Source organism: Ambystoma mexicanum, chromosome 7q (assembly GCF_040938575.1).
Source record: "Ambystoma mexicanum isolate Mex_15411 chromosome 7q, UKY_AmexF1_1, whole genome shotgun sequence".
In the NCBI taxonomy this organism is placed as follows: domain Eukaryota; kingdom Metazoa; phylum Chordata; class Amphibia; order Caudata; family Ambystomatidae; genus Ambystoma; species Ambystoma mexicanum.
The window spans coordinates 1,107,093,299-1,107,109,144 of record NC_090941.1 but is presented as its reverse complement, the minus strand read 5'-3'; the positions used below and the strand labels follow the sequence as shown (position 1 = coordinate 1,107,109,144).

The following is a 15,846-nucleotide window of genomic DNA, read 5'->3' as shown; positions in this document are numbered from 1 at the left end:
ACAGGTAGCAAGACCAAATAAGGGTTCGGGGGTCAGATAATGTACCTCTTTACCCCGGTTTTCCACTAGTGGGAAAACTGCCAAAATCCCCAGGGAGTCGGACACACCAAAAACCGGGGACTATCCTGTGGTAAATTCATAGGACCAAGTGGTGGTGGCGATAAGCGAGCTGGGCAGTAATTCTGATGGAGTTAGGCTGGTGGTGGCTTCGCCATTTTGACAGCCCGTGTTTGCAGGGACCGGCCTGCATAGCTGATGCATACTGATGCGTTGATACTTTTTATCTTTAACATGTTCTGGTGCAAGGAGGTTGTCTTGCAGCACAGTAACCAAAGTTTGTATACTTAAGTGAGCGTATAGGCGAGATCTGCCTTGCCAGGATTTGCAAGCGTGATGTGGCACATGAACACACTGAGCTATCATCTGAACTAGTGTGGTACTCACTATTATGAATGTGTTTCAGATGTGGTTACTGCATGTGATCAATGCGTTCCCCAAAGAAAGGCAAACACGCCACACAGACTGTGAACGCAGAATGCGCTGCAGAATAAATTGCGGAAATCTGGCGAGCTTGGGCACACACGACACCATCTGGTATTTAGACTTTATAAAGTGCACCCGGGTAACAGCACCCAACGTTTGCAACACATTGCTCCCAAGCTCGGAAGCAATGGTCCTGGTCCCCCTAGTCCCTGCAGTCCCCGAACTGCCGAATCCTCTCGAATGCAATTCCAGAGACGCAATAACCCAGAACATGCGCCCAAATGGCGGGGCGCGGGGAGCAATACTAACGAGAGAGCAAAGACAGGGCTGGAGACCTCGCGGGACCGATCCAGACTAGGGAGGCCGGCCGTTCCTACATTAAAGGGAACCCAAAGGCTGCGTTTCCACGAGGCGTGTGGGGGTGACAACCATGCGGATGGGGCATACGTTCTGAGGTGAAACTCCACCCCTGCCTGGAGCGGTTCATTATGGGCAACTTGGCGCACTAAGACTCGTCAGCACAGTGCGGATGCGTGCGTAAGCTGCACATGGCACGGCAACCTCCACCCGTCCCGGATCCTGGACGCTGGAGACAGTTTATACTGTGGGAACTAATCAGAAACACCCGAGGGGCCGAGAGCAGCTGGGTGCCGCGGCCCCTCCCACCCCTGCGGCTGCAGGCACCCGCAGAGCAGAACAAGGCGGCACCCACCTCACAGGCACAGGCAGGTAAACACCCTAGGCCTGACACTAGCCGGCACATGTGTAGTCGCGAAGAAGGGGCGACTCCACCTTTCACCCTCCCCATACCGAGAAAGGAGTACTATAGAGCTGTGACGAACATCTTCACAAGGCAAGGAGCCCTCCGCATTTCACCCTCCCCAGGCCGACAAAAGGGGTACTATTGAACTGTGACGAACATCTTCACAAGGCAAGAATGAGCCCTCCGCCTTTCACCCTCCCCGGGCCGACAAAAGGAGTACTATTGAACTCAGAATAACACATGTTTTAAGAAGTAGGAAAGGCAAAATCTGGCAACCAAGGGCTCTGCCAAACTATTCATTAATATTAAACAATGTCCGGCCATAACATGAGTAGAATTTAATTTGGCGCTACATTCTAAAACGCATATGTGGAGCGACAATTCAGCGTGTGGTGTGCGTTAATTAAATGGCTATTGGGAATGATTACACTTGTGGTGTTCGAGAACGTTGCCCCATCTATGCCCCGAGATGTGTTCTTGTGTTGTATTTCCACTGAAGAGGAGAATTCAGCGCTGCCATCTGCCTCTGGGCACATCACTCCTGAAATCCGTACAAGCCACACTTCTGCGAGGAGTGACTGCCAGTGACCAAAGCAGACCCGAAGCGAGGCCAAGTGCTGTTCTCAATCCGACATGCCGTGAGTCACCAGAAGCAGCAGTCACGTGACAGCTTGGCACACGTAAAGGTTACTTGCACAGGGCCACGTGGGAAACGTGGCCAGGGTTGGAATGCGTCTGTAGTGCGGTGCCTACAGCAAAAACCCACAAACTCGACACACAAAGTGATCACAAGCCACCCACCAGGTTCCACCTGGTCCCGTGTGCCTAGAACCAAAACTTCCAGACACATCTGTATAAACCTGTACGCCGGGTGATCACAAGCCACCCCCAGGTTCCACCTACTCCCGTGTGCCTAGAACCAAGGTTCCAGACACATCTGTATACCACAAATACATCACCACAAACCTGTACGCCGGGTGATCACAAGCCACCCTCCAGGTTCCACCTACTCCCGTGTGCCTAGAAGCAAAGCTTCCAGACACATCTGTATACCACAAATACATGACCACACACCTGTACGCCGGGTGATCACAAGCCACCTCCCAGGTTCCACCTACTCCCGTGTGCCTAGAAGCAAAGCTTCCAGACACATCTGTATACCACAAACTTGTACATCGGGTGATCACAAGATACTGGTCAGGTGTCGGACACAGCCTCCAGACCCAACTATATTTCAGCACCGCGCTACGCATGGCTCTAGGTACACGGTGAGCAGGGGAGCGCGTGCAGCCCCAGGCCCCAGACCTACCTGTGTCCTCGCTGCTGCGCCCATGCAACTCCCACGCTGCCCTCCACGGCCAGGAAGGGGCCTCGCCTGGCCAGGAGCCTGCCCTCCCCACCTCGGCTCTAGAGTGCCCCAACCACATTCCATGCGGTAGCTGCCTCCGCCTCCTCCGGCAAATATACAGGGCTTGGAGCTGCTGGAAGCGGCAGGGCACGGAGCCGCCACTCCCTGCTCCCCGCCCAGCTCCCGCGCTCACACACCTGAGCCAGATCTCCCCTCCCCGGGAGGACAGCTCCCAGGACACGGAAAGCACACTGGCTGCTGCTGCAGGGCCACACTGTAGTGCGCCCCCTGATCAGTATGAAGCTCCTATGTACATTATATTCAGAACATGTTTAACACAAATACCTAAAGCCGATTAAAGCCACAGGCGTTTTGCACAATTTCAATTTTTGTTTCAACCTTCGTTCTTTCCAAGATTGGGGCCTGCTTGCAGCAGCAACAGTGAAGATAGAACCAAAGGTAGTGGGGGGCAGGAGGGCGTTATCCCAGATTATAGACATGAGTGACACAGATGGGTGCTCTCCCGAGGCAGGTAAAAAGCATGCGCCCCTGCAAACCTCCCACCTATACAGTCCTAAAGGCCACCTACCGCTAATGCCCGCGTCTCTCAAGCTTCACCTGCTAGTGCCCGAGGGCGCCCCTGCAACCCTCCCACCTATACAGTCCTAAAGGTCACCTACCGCTCATGCCCGCGTCTCTCAACTTCACCTGCTCGTGCCCGAGGGCCCCCCTGCATCCCTCCCACCTACACAGTCCTAAAGGTAACCTACCGCTCATGCCCGCGTCTCTCAAGCTTCACCTGCTAGTGCCTGAGGGCCCCCCTGCATCCCTCCCACCTACACAGTCCTAAAGGCCACCTACCGCTCATCCCCGCGTCTCTCAAGCTTCACCTGCTAGTGCCCGAGGGCCCCCCTGCATCCCTCCCACCTATACAGTCCTAAAGGTCACCTACCGCTCATGCCCGCGTCTCTCAAGCTTCACCTGCTAGTGCCCGAGGGCCCCCCTGAATCCCTCCCACCTATACAGTCCTAAAGGTCACCTACCGCTCATGCCCGCGTCTCTCAAGCAAGACTCGAGCTTCACCTGCTAGTGCCCGAGGGCGCCCCTGCAACTCTCCCACCTTTACAGCCCTAAAGGGCACCTACCACTCGTGCGTGCGTCTCTCAAGCTTCACCTGCTGGTCTCTGAAGGCGCCCCTGTAACCCCTCCTCCTATACATACCTAAAATGTGCACACCTGCCACTGTTATTACGGACGGTAGGTGCTTCTCTGCCACACTATGTATGTTGCATATTCTTGTCCAGGTTTCAAAACTACATCTGGTTAAACTCATCCAGTATTTTAAAGCTTTTTGTAAAAGCACCCTACCCAGAGATTGCCTCCGCCCACTGCTGATGGCTGCCGTGTCTCGTTTCTTGCTCAAATGTCCCCGCTGCTCAGATCGACAAATGTAATGGGGTATGCTGTAAGGGACAAACACCATGAAGGGGGGGGGGGGCGATCGACAAATGTAATGGGGTATGCTGTAAGGGACAAACACCATGAAGGGGGGGGCAATACGTACGAACAGGGAGCTATTTAGCTCCGGGTTATAATGCAAGGGGGGCCTGGTTAGCTACCATGAGCTACCCCAGGCAAGTGCTGCCATACAAGCAAAGATATGTGATATTAAGGTTGTATGTTTGGGAATGTGTATACACAAGAATAAAGGACACACCCAAGGGACACAAAGCATATTAGATAAAGTATAACGGGCAAAACGTTATTTGGCATCTTGCACACAAGTAAGATTCGGCGTGCAAGATGCAAACCAGCGTTTTGTCCATTCTACATTATCCAATATGCTCCCTGTCCCTTGGGGGTGTCCTTTATTCTCCTGGTTCCAGAGACGTAGCTTCAACCTAATGGGTGACGCTGATACCAGGAGCTATTTTGTGCTCCTGGTCGACACATGCTAATTTAGACCCCCCGAGTAAATTAGAATTAGGAGACAGGTTAGAAATAGGTCGGGAGGGTCAAAGGTCAAGGAAGGCTAGAGGTCACAGAGAGAATGCTAGTAGCGAGAATACATTGAGACCTGCAAGTATAATACTGCAAGGATGTGGCGTCCCCCTAAAAGGCAAATAATAGGTGGCCATCTCCCTTCTCTAGTGGTAGCAAACTAAGCCCCCGATGAATGGCGTGGGGGCACGTGGCCATCATCAGACCAAAAGTAGTCCCAGACCCGAGTACCTGCACAGGAAAATCATATGTTCAACTAGGCCTATTCTGCATGAGCCCACATTAGGACTATGGCCGATTCCTCGCAATCTCGGCCCATGGTGCCCCATTCCTCACATGCTCCCTCCCATTCACCCTCCTACACCTGGGGCTCCCTTCTGGCTACACATACCCCAAGCACACTCACCACAACTCACCTGGAAACACACAGCCTGACACCTTTCGATATGCACCCAATCCTGCATCCCACCAACCAAAACCTACCCAGCATACTGGCCTGCCGGAGTCCTCCTCCAAGACACCGTGAAAATGGCAGCAGCGTTATATGAAACCCAAATGCACATTCTTATTTTCTCTACACGTTGGCTAGCCGCCACTCTCTGAGGAGTACAGCATATGAGATGATAATCCAGTCTCAGTGCCAAGAGGCCACTGGCGGCGCATGTGAGCTTTGCAAGTATACGTACATCGCATTACACCCCAGTGTCCCTCTGCAGGGCCATCAGGACTTCCGTCCAGGATACCCCTAGCATAGGAGGATAGCCCAGGGGCAACGTGCTCGCCTTGGAAGCAAGACGACACGAAGCAACATAGGGTCCGCGCTAAGAAACCTCTGGGTATTAAGCGCATTATAAATAACCTATCATATCATATCATATCATATCATAGGTGGGCATCTGCATGTTTAGACTGGAGCTTTTTGAATACCATCAGCACTGCTCAAATCAAGTGCCAGCTTACTGTTAACACAAGAGAATTACATGTCAGGGTACTTAATTATGAACAGGCGCCACGAGAGAAGAATCTTTATGGATGAAGCGTTTGGCTGGCGACTGCATTACTCTGGTAAACATTTAGCAGTGGATGAATAATCTATTAAATGCCACTGGAATACACCTTCGGGCAACCCAACAATTTTTATAAATCCCGAGAAGATTTTATGAATTTTTATGTTTGGGGGGCGATCATGAAGTATTGTTTCTTTTGTTCAAATCAATTCAATCCTTTATTTCGGAACATACATTTCCATAAAAGGTCAACAGCAAATTTGACATTTTTTTTAACAAAAAGTACATGTTAACCATCCAATAGCATCGACCAGTTCAAATAACAATAGGAATACATAATGAAAACCCACAATGTAGCATTCGAAGGACATCAATCTCATGTGTGTGACAGGTCTGCGATGGACCTTCCAATAAACAGAGAAAGCTAAATAATGCAGAATGCCCTTCATGTAGGGCAGAGGTATTACGGCTCTCCCAATGTGCCATAACCGAGAACATCGAATTACAGGAACTAAAGAAGTGAGGTAGGGAATCAGACAAAACAGGAGGACATGGAGCAGATCTGCATTTAGGACCCACCCAAGGGCTTTTGCTGTTGGAGGCAGGGAGGGGATTACCTGCAATTTGCACGCTAAACTACTTGAAGAGGTCACATTATTCAGAATCAAGATGAAGCTTGGTGTCTTCCAGTCCCTGAAATGGCAATAGCCAGTCTGTACGAGACTTAACTTTAAGGCAAATGACGACGCTGCAACTGCTTCCAGTATTCATCATCATGGATTGATCCATTTTTTAACAGCTTCTATTGGCGACTTATGTTGAAGTTAGATATGCAGAACTCTATGTACTAGCTCCCGGTCATCAGTGGTAGCTCCTGCTCACTGGTTCATGCCGGATATGGAGGAGCTGCTTTTAGCTCCTGCTCATCTAATCTTAATTTCCTTCCCTGATATCACCAATTTACTCCTGTCTACACGTCTCACTCCGTCTGCACGTCATGCCAATCTCTCTTCTATACTAATCTTACTTGGCCTCTCAGCCACTTTTGATACGGTTGACCATCCCGCTCTCCTGGACACACTTGCCTGCTTGGGTTTTTCTAATTCTATCCTAAATTCCTATGTTTCCAATCGCTTCTCTGTATCCTGGGCTGTCAACAATTCTTCATCCCTTCCCCTTCAGTTTGGCATCGCTCAAAATTCTGTCCTTGGCCCTCTCCTTTTTTCTCTCAATTATTCTCGACTGTCCTCGATCATCGCTAAATTCAGCTTTCCCTTTCATTTTTACACTAATGTCCCTCAGATCTTTGTATCCTTTTCTGACACTCTTCACTCCTCTCTTGGTCTGCATCCTTGAAATCAAATCATGGATGCATTCTCGCTTTCTTCATCTCAATCCCTCCAAAACTGAAGTACTCATCACATCTCTCCTCATCTCGGCCTTGGAAACTGTATCCCCTCTATCTTTACCACTCACACTCGCATTCAGCGCCCTGTTATTTTGGGACAAGGCCATTCCTTCCTTTTTAGGCCCACCCATTCTCTCGGACCACAATATTCCACGCCCCATCATTTAGTCCCATTCCCAAATGCTCACTACCCACTCATGCTCCCATTCCTTTCCTCAGTCACATTCTCTCATTTCTCATTCTAATTATCTTTATTTCTCCATTGTCCTCACATCCCACTCTGTCACATTACTTATCATTCCTTCACATTTCCATTCTGATTCCCACACATGCTCTCATGCCCTTCTAAATCCTTACCTCTTTCTCCCACATCCCCATCTCTCAATCATTCTCACATACCCCTCTCCAGTTTACCCCATCTTTATTCTCTCAATTTCCCCTTTTCCATTCCACTTCTCGCTCATACAACCCTTTCTCCCATTATTTCCCCCATTCCTCCTCTCCAGATTCCCATTTTTAATTCTCTCTAGTTGCCCTCTTTCTCCCATGTCACTTCTCTCTCATATCCCCATCATCATTGCTTAACTTTCCCCCTCTCGTTTCCCATCTCTAATTCAAATGCCCTCTTTTCCCCATACCATTTCTCTCTCAAATCACAGGGTTTGAAATTAAGGTTCAATGAGGAGGAGTTAAATTCAGCTCCTGGGTGTCATGCATCACCCAGTTAGTAGGAGCTACCGCTGGGGAGCCAGGAGCGGAAACATAGTGGAATGCAAATCTAACTTGCACATAGAGGCACACTTAACATTTTTGCCATTGTATATGAACCATTATGTTTATCAACATTCTCGAACACTCACAGTTAACGTCCCATAGGCATGCTTCTAAGGCACCACTTAGCAGAGAGCCAAAAAGCACTCCTAGTAGCTGTTTGTTTCAAGCTAACCAGGCTGTACTGAGGTAGAAGCAAGAGCTAAATGGCTCCCATCAAATTCGAACTCTGCATTATCTTTGCCTCACATGCCCCTCTGCAGTTTCCCTGTCTTTAATTCACTTGCCCCCTTCTCTCATCCTACTTCTCTCTCGCACACCATCTCTCATTATCATTCCCTCACATTATCCCTCCCCATTTTCCCCCATCTTTAAATTCTATTGCCCCATTCTCCCATTCCACTTCCCTCACATATACCCATCCCTCATCATCATTCCCTCACATTCTACCTCTCCAGTTTCCCCATCTTTAATTCGCTTGCCCCCTTCTCCCATCTCACTTCTCTCACATACCATCTCTCATTATCATTCCCTCACATTCTACCTCTCCAGTTTCACCATCTTTAATTCTATTGCTCTATTGTCTCATCCCACTTACCTCACATATCCCCCATCTCCAGTTTCCCCATCTTTAATTCCATTGCCCCTTCTCCCATCCCACTTCCCCCACATATACCCATCTCTCATAATGTCCTCACACCCCCCCGTCCAGTTTCCCCATCTTTAATTCCATTGCCCCATTCTCCCATCCCACTTCCCTCACATATCCCCATCTCCATTTTCCCCATCTTTAATTCCATTGCCCCTTCTCCCATCCCACTTCCCCCACATATACCCATCTCTCATAATGTCCTCACATCCCCCCGTCCAGTTTCCCCATCTTTAATTCCATTGCCCCATTCTCCCATCCCACTTCCCTCACATGTACCCATCTCTCATTATAATGTCCTCACATCCCCCTGTCCAGTTTCCCCATCTTTAATTCCATTATCCCATTCTCCCACCCCACTTCCCTCACATGTACCCATCTCTCATTATAATGTCCTCACATCCCCCTGTCCAGTTTCCCCATCTTTAATTCCATTGCCCCATTCTCCCATCCCACTTCCCTCACATATACCCATCTCTCATTATAATGTCCTCACATCCCCCTGTCCAGTTTCCCCATCTTTAATTCCATTGCCCCATTCTCCCATCCCACTTCCCTCACATATACCCATCTCTCATTATAATGTCCTCACATCCCCCTGTCCAGTTTCCCCATCTTTAATTCCATTGCCCCATTCTCCCATCCCACTTCCCTCACATATACCCATCTCTCATTATCACATCCCCCTGTCCAGTTTCCCCATCTTTAATTCCATTGCCCCATTCTCCCATCCCACTTCCCTCACATGTACCCATCTCTCATTATAATGTCCTCACATCCCCCTGTCCAGTTTCCCCATCTTTAATTCCATTACCCTATTCTCCCAACCCACTTCCCTCACATGTACCCATCTCTCATTATAATGTCCTCACATCCCCCTGTCCAGTTTCCCCATCTTTAATTCCATTGCCCCATTCTCCCATCCCACTTCCCTCACATATACCCATCTCTCATTATAATGTCCTCACATCCCCCTGTCCAGTTTCCCCATCTTTAATTCCATTGCCCCATTCTCCCATCCCACTTCCCTCAAATATACCCATCTCTCATTATCACATCCCCCTGTCCAGTTTCCCCATCTTTAATTCCATTGCCCCATTCTCCCATCCCACTTCCCTCACATGTACCCATCTCTCATTATAATGTCCTCACATTCCCCCTGTCCAGTTTCCACATTTTTTATTCCCACTGTGTGCCCCTTCATTTCACTTTCTCATTCTCCATTACACCGCTCGCTCACGTTTTTTTTTCCTTAATACCCTTTCTCCCAGCCCCCACCCCACCTGTTTAAAATCCACAATCACCTCCCGGCTCCGGTTTCCAGATTCTCTCGCCCTCCTCCCTCGGTGAATGGTGGTCTCCGCACTCATTGCCACTCTCCTTTTTTCCCCCCTCTTCCTTGGGGAGGCATCCCTCTTTCATTGTCAAGCAATGGTCTCACCTGCCGCCCCCCGCCATTGCCTCACCTGCAGATCTCTGTGCTGCCCTGCTCGGGCCGGGGCCCCTCTCCCCTCTCGGCTGGATGGAGCCCCGGTGCTAGCGCCCCCGGGCAGCTCTCTGCCCGGTCTCTTCAGGTACCTGCCGGCGCTGTCTTTGATCTCCCGGCTCCGCCGGAAGTGATGTCTCTCTGTGACAGCTCGGCAGTGTCTAGTTCCCATCCGAGCAACGGACCATGACAACGGCCCGCCCACTCCCTCTCACGTGACTAACTACGTCATTGTTGTGATTTTTCCGGAGCAGCCATGCCAGCGAAGCGGTTCCGGGTCATTTCAGTGAGAGGGATTCGGGGAGCGCGAAGGGCGGCTCCGGCATCAAGGAAGCTCTGGCTGCCAGGCTGTAAGAGCAGCGGGAAGGCTTTGGCTGCCGGTGCAACCGGTCGCCGCGTGCCTTTGCCTTGCAGAGGTTAGGGTGCAAGGGAAAGCATTTTCTTCGGGATGTTTCTGCAGGACCCTGGAGCGTCTGACTTCGTCCTGTTCCTCCTCGTCATATTTCTGAGCGGGAACCGGGAAGGCTCTGGCTGCAGAAACAGCAGCAATCCGTGTGCTCTTGTTTGGCTAAGAATACAATGTGCATTTTCTTCGGGATACCCTGAACGTTCCTGCACGACACCAGATTGAGACAGGGGAGCGGAAAATTACATTTACTTTAAAAATCATGTTCAGCTATTCAAGGTATGGACGGCCAAGAAAAGGAGCAGCGGATGGTGCTGTTTAACAGATCAAAGGGGGCTAATAGAGTAATTTAATGATTCATGAGTGTGGGTTTAGGATGGGTGGTTTTAGAGGGGGTCGGCCGGGGCCATCTGTGTTGGGTTCCGGAGAGGCACATAGGCATCTTGGTGTGGGTCTGCAAGGGAGACTGGGCATCTTGCTATGTGGAGAGAGGATGGGGCATTATGGTATTGGTCTAAAGGGAAGGATGGGGCATCTTGTTGGGGTCTGAATGGTTGGATAGCGGCATGCTGAGGTGGGTCTCATGGGAAGGGGCACATTGGTGTGGGTCTGGAGGGATAGGACACATTGGTGTGGGTCTGGAGGGAGGGTTGGAGTACATTGGTGTGGGTCTGGGGGCAGAAATGAGACACATTGGTGTTGGTTGGGGGAGGGATGGGGCATATGGGTGTGGCTCTGGGGGGAGAGATAGGGCACCGTGTGTCTGGAGTGTGGCATGGGTCATCTAGGTGTGGGTAGGGAGGGTGGGATGGGGCATCTTGGTATGGCTCTGGAGGGAGGGGATGGGGGCACATGGCTCTGGGTTTGAGAGGGTTGGGGTACATTGATGTGGGTCTGAGGACTGTTGGGGCACATGGTGTGGGTCTGGGGGGAGGGATGGGGCACATGGGTTTGGTTCTGCGGGAGTGATAGGAGCACATGGGTCTGGGGGAGGGATGGGGCACATTGGGTCTGGAGGGTGGCATGGGTCATCTAGGTGTGGGGTGGGATGGGGAATCTTGCTGTGTCTCTGGAGGGAGGGGATGGGAGCACATTGGTGTGGGTTTTATGGGAGAGATGGGGACATTGGTCTGGGGGAGGCATGGGGGCACATTGTGAATCTGGGGGGAGGGATGGTTCATCTGGGTGGGTCTGGATGGTGGGGTGGGGTCATCTTGTGGGGATGGTGGGATCTTGGTGGGGTCTGCAATGGATGGGGCAAATTGGTGTCGGTCTGGAACAGGTATGGTGCATCTGTTGTTCTGGAGGGTCGATTGGGGCATCCAGGTGTGGGTGGAAAGGGGACATCTTTGTGCACTGGAGGGTGGGATGGGGACATCTTGGTGTGGCTCTGGAGGAAGTGGATGTAGGCATATTGGTGTGGGTTTGATAGGAGGGATGGGGCACTGTTACACTTCAGGCTTCCTTGCAGAATACGACTCCTTTACAAGCTCCTCTGTGGACCAGATACAGGTTGCCATGGCGCCTGTACAAACTACGACGGAGTCCGTGTCAGCTGACACGTCCTGTACGTGGAAGACATATGGCAAGACACGCCCCCCATACGGCTTTAAAACCACCGTCTTCCAAGGGGCGCGTTGCTGCTAATTAGCGTTACAAGCTACTGTGGTTACGTCCGTTTACTCCTTCGTGTCTTCTCTGCACAAATTCCTAATCTGCTTACCTGGTTTTCTGACCCTTGCCTGGCTTCTGGATTGGCATGCCTCCTCCTTTATTCCTGTCGTGCTCGCCTGGCTTTTTGACCCGGAACGTTATTGGATCCTGCTTCCTGCTGTCTCTTACGTTACTTCATTCCATCTAGCTGCTACTAGATGCAGAACCACTTTACCTTCCTCGCAGGTGACTTGCTATCAACCATCTGGAACTTTTCTACGCCTTACCTGGATGCGTGTTTGGTCAGTTACATATAATTGGCAATTCCATCCCTGCTGTTTATTTTCTCCACAGCCTTGTTTGGATCTTCACCTTTTGTTGGATTCTGGGACATTGAGTGACTATTTTGTGAACTTATCTTTTAGTGCATATAAACGCTTTGCTGATACTGCACCAACCCGGCACTAGTGCGACCCTTGTGCCGTTCGGGGCCATTTCCCTATACTAACATTCCTGTTTGTTATTTTCTCCTTTCGTTGTCTTCTGTTTCATGGACTACTTTCCATCCTCAAAATATCCATATTTCAGGTTAGTTGTTATTGGTTCGATTACTTTAGGAAGTCACTTTAGAATTATTCCCAGTCATTGTGCTTATTTATATTTTTGTAGATTCATCCCGGGGAAGCTCCACTCCAATACTTACTTAGGTATATTCTTGTAAATACTGCTGTTCTGATTACTTGATTTATTTTCAACACTGTCTAATATCTTTGTATTCCTTTGCATTATTGGTATTGGTGATGTGTGTTCTCCCCGCTCTTTTACTCAATTGACACCTCTGTCTGTCCCAATTGAAACAGCAGAGAGGTACATTGTAGAAAAGAGCCCCTCTTTGAGGAAGCCTGAGTCTTGTACTCGGGGGAGCTGGGATGGAAGGCTGAATATCGATTCTTGTACAACCATCATCTCCAAGGTCACTCAACCTCATCTTGGGCCTATTTCGGAGTGGTGAGTAACAGGCACATTGGTGTGGGTCTGCTGTGAGGGATGGGGCTTCCTGGTTTGAGTTGGATGGGGACAACGGCGTGGGTCTGGAGGGAGGGGATGGGTCACATTGGTGTGGGTCTGGGGAGGGATGAGGGCATATTGGCGTGGATCTGGAGGGAGGGATAGTGGCATCTTGATGGGGTCTGCAATGGATGGGGCACATTGGTGTTGATGTGAAACGGGTATGGGGCATCTGTTCTGGAGGGTCGCATAGGTCATCTGAGGGTGGGATGGGGCATATTGGTGTGGGTCCGGTGGGAGTGGATGGGTGCACATTGGTGTGGGTTTGATGGGAGGGATGGGGATATTGGTCTGTGTCTGGCGGAGGTATGGTTCATCCAGGTGTGGTTCTGGAGGGCAGGATGGGGGCATCTTGCTGTGTGGATGGAGGAATGGTGGCATCTTGGTGGGGTCTCCAATGGATGGGGGCACGTTGGTGTCGGTCTGGAACAGGTATGGGGCATCTGTGTGCATTTGGAGGGTGGTATGGGGACATCTTGGTGTGGCTCTGGAGGGAGTGGATTTAGGCACATTGGTGTCGGTTTGATGGGTGATGGGGCACATGGGTGTGGATTTGATGGGAGGGACAGCGGCATTGGTCTGGAGAGGGATGGGGGCATATTGGTGTGGGTCTGGAGGGATGGGGCACCTTGGTGTCAGTTTGATGGGAGGGATGGAGGACATTGGTCTGTGTCTGGGGGAGGGATGGTTCATCCTGGTGTTGGTCCTGAAGTCAGGATAGGGGCATCTTGCTGTGTGGATGGTGGCATCTTGGTGGGGTCTCCAATGGATGGGGGCACATTGTTGTTGGTCTGCAGGACGGGGTGGGGCATCCTTGTTTGTGTTGGATGAGGACATTGGTGAGGGTCTGGAGGGAGGGAATGGGGCACATTTGTGTGAGTTTCAGGGGAGGGACAGGCACAATAGTCTGGGGGAGGGATGGGGCACATTGGTGTGGGTCTGGGGAGGGATGAGGGCATACCTGTGGTGGTCTGGAGGGATGGGTGGTGGCATCTTGGTGGGGTCTGGAACAGGTATGGGTCATCGGTTGGTCTGGAGGGTGGATTGGGGCATCCTGGTGTGGTTGGGATGGGGACATCTGTGTGCATCTGGAGAGTGGGATGGGGACATCTTGGTGTGGCTCTGGAGGCAGTGGATGTAGGCACATTAGTGTGGGTTTGATGGGAGGGATGGGGCACATTGGTCTGGGTCTGCGGGGACGGATGGGGCATCCTGGTTTGGGTCGGATGGAGACAATGGTGTGGGTCTGGAGGGAGGGGATGGGGGCACATTGGTGTGGGTTTGATAGGAGGGACAGGCACATTGGTCTGGGGGTGGGATGTGGATAATTGGTGTGGGTCTGGGGAGAGATGAGGGCATATTGGTGTGGGTCTGAAGGGAGGGATGGTGGTTTCTTGGGGTCTGCAATGGATGGGGGCACATTGGTGTCGTTCTGGAACAGGTATGGGGCATCTGTTCTGGAGGGTGGGATGGGGCATCCTTGTGTGGGTGGGATGGGGACATCTTGGTGTGGCTCTGGAGGGACTGGAGGTAGGCACATTGGTTTCAATTTGATGGTAGCGATTGGGCACATTGGAGTGGGTTTGGGAGGGGCGGGGCACATTGGTGTGGGTCTGCAGGGAGGTATGGGGCACATTGGTGTGGGTTTCATGGGAGGGATGGGGGTCATTGGTATTTGTCTGGGGGAGGGATGGTTCATCCAGGTGTGGGTCTGGAGGGCAGGATGGGGGGATCTTGCTGTGTGGATGGAGGGATGGTCGCATCTTGTTGGGGTCTGCAATGGATGGGGGCACATTGATGTTGGTCTGAAACAGGTATGGGAATCTGTTGGTCTGGAGGGGGTGTTAGAAATCCCCTGTACGTCCAAGGGAGGAATTCCACTCAGGCAGTTAAACCCGTCGTGTAGCCGACGAGTTCTTTATGCCAATGTACCTCTCAGGCGTACGTAGGAACTGCATGAGAAGTCAATTGACTCAAAGATGGATGGACGCCACAGGATTCCGGTGGCCTGTAAAGAAAACACAGCGTTAACACGACAACGATGACAATGACTACTGAATGGCAGAAATGTATCCGTTAGATATAGCTTATGCCAACACGTATATTCCCTGATGGTAGTAAAGATCCCTGTTCTTTTTCAAGATATGCGTTATTCTGTGAGCAAGGACAACACACTGAATTAGCAATGTGAGTAACCCTAAACAACTAGATATAAGACGTAAGCAATACACAGTTTTTAAGTAAAAAGAGTTTTACCAGGTTGTTGTTTGATCTGTAGGAAACGAGGAGACTTCAATACACTCAGGATGATGAAATGGGAGCTCCTTCTAACATGAGGACGCCTAACAATGCTCAAAAAGGCAGTCTCTAGTCCGAGCAGTAGTGTTCCAGCTCCTCCTGAGACCTGTCAACAGGCGGACGCCTAAGTGCTCAAAAAGGCAGTCTCTAGTCCGAGCACCAATGATGGTCCTATGGATGGTAGTTGGCTGAGTGAGACATGAGTGATAAAGTTCCAAACGCAGTTCTTAGTGGTTCAAGAGAAAACGTTCATTCAAAGCGCAGTATTTGGGGAACAGTCCTGACAGTTCCATCCCGTACAGCACACTGGTAGAACAAGCGTGATCAAAATATGGAGTCCGTTGGAAATTCCGAGTCGGTAACAGTGTGGGCAAGAACAATGACTAAATCGGGAAGCAAAGACGGGTCGAAAGCGTTCCAGGATTCGGCAACAGGAATCTTCTTACAAGGACAGAAGGGCAAGGCAAGAGAATGTCCTTGGAGCGTAGCAGGGTTCTGGATACGA

At 50.8% G+C, this 15,846-nt stretch overlaps 1 protein-coding gene across 5 annotated transcripts in view; it reads right to left on the bottom strand.

The window, feature by feature from the left end:
- The window catches only part of ARFIP2 (ARF interacting protein 2), a 466,032-nt gene extending 455,918 nt beyond the window's left edge, over positions 1-10,114 (bottom strand). For 2 of the 5 annotated variants that reach the window (XM_069640481.1, XM_069640482.1), the window contains exon 1: positions 2,556-2,702. In XM_069640481.1, coding sequence (XP_069496582.1) covers positions 2,556-2,673 — 118 coding nt within the window. In that variant the 5' untranslated portion in view covers positions 2,674-2,702. Of the gene's footprint in view, positions 1-2,555; positions 2,703-9,896 lie in introns of those variants that run through there. The other 3 variants (XM_069640484.1, XM_069640485.1, XM_069640486.1) reach the window with 2 other exon arrangements.
- Positions 10,115-15,846: the final 5,732 nt, after the last annotated feature.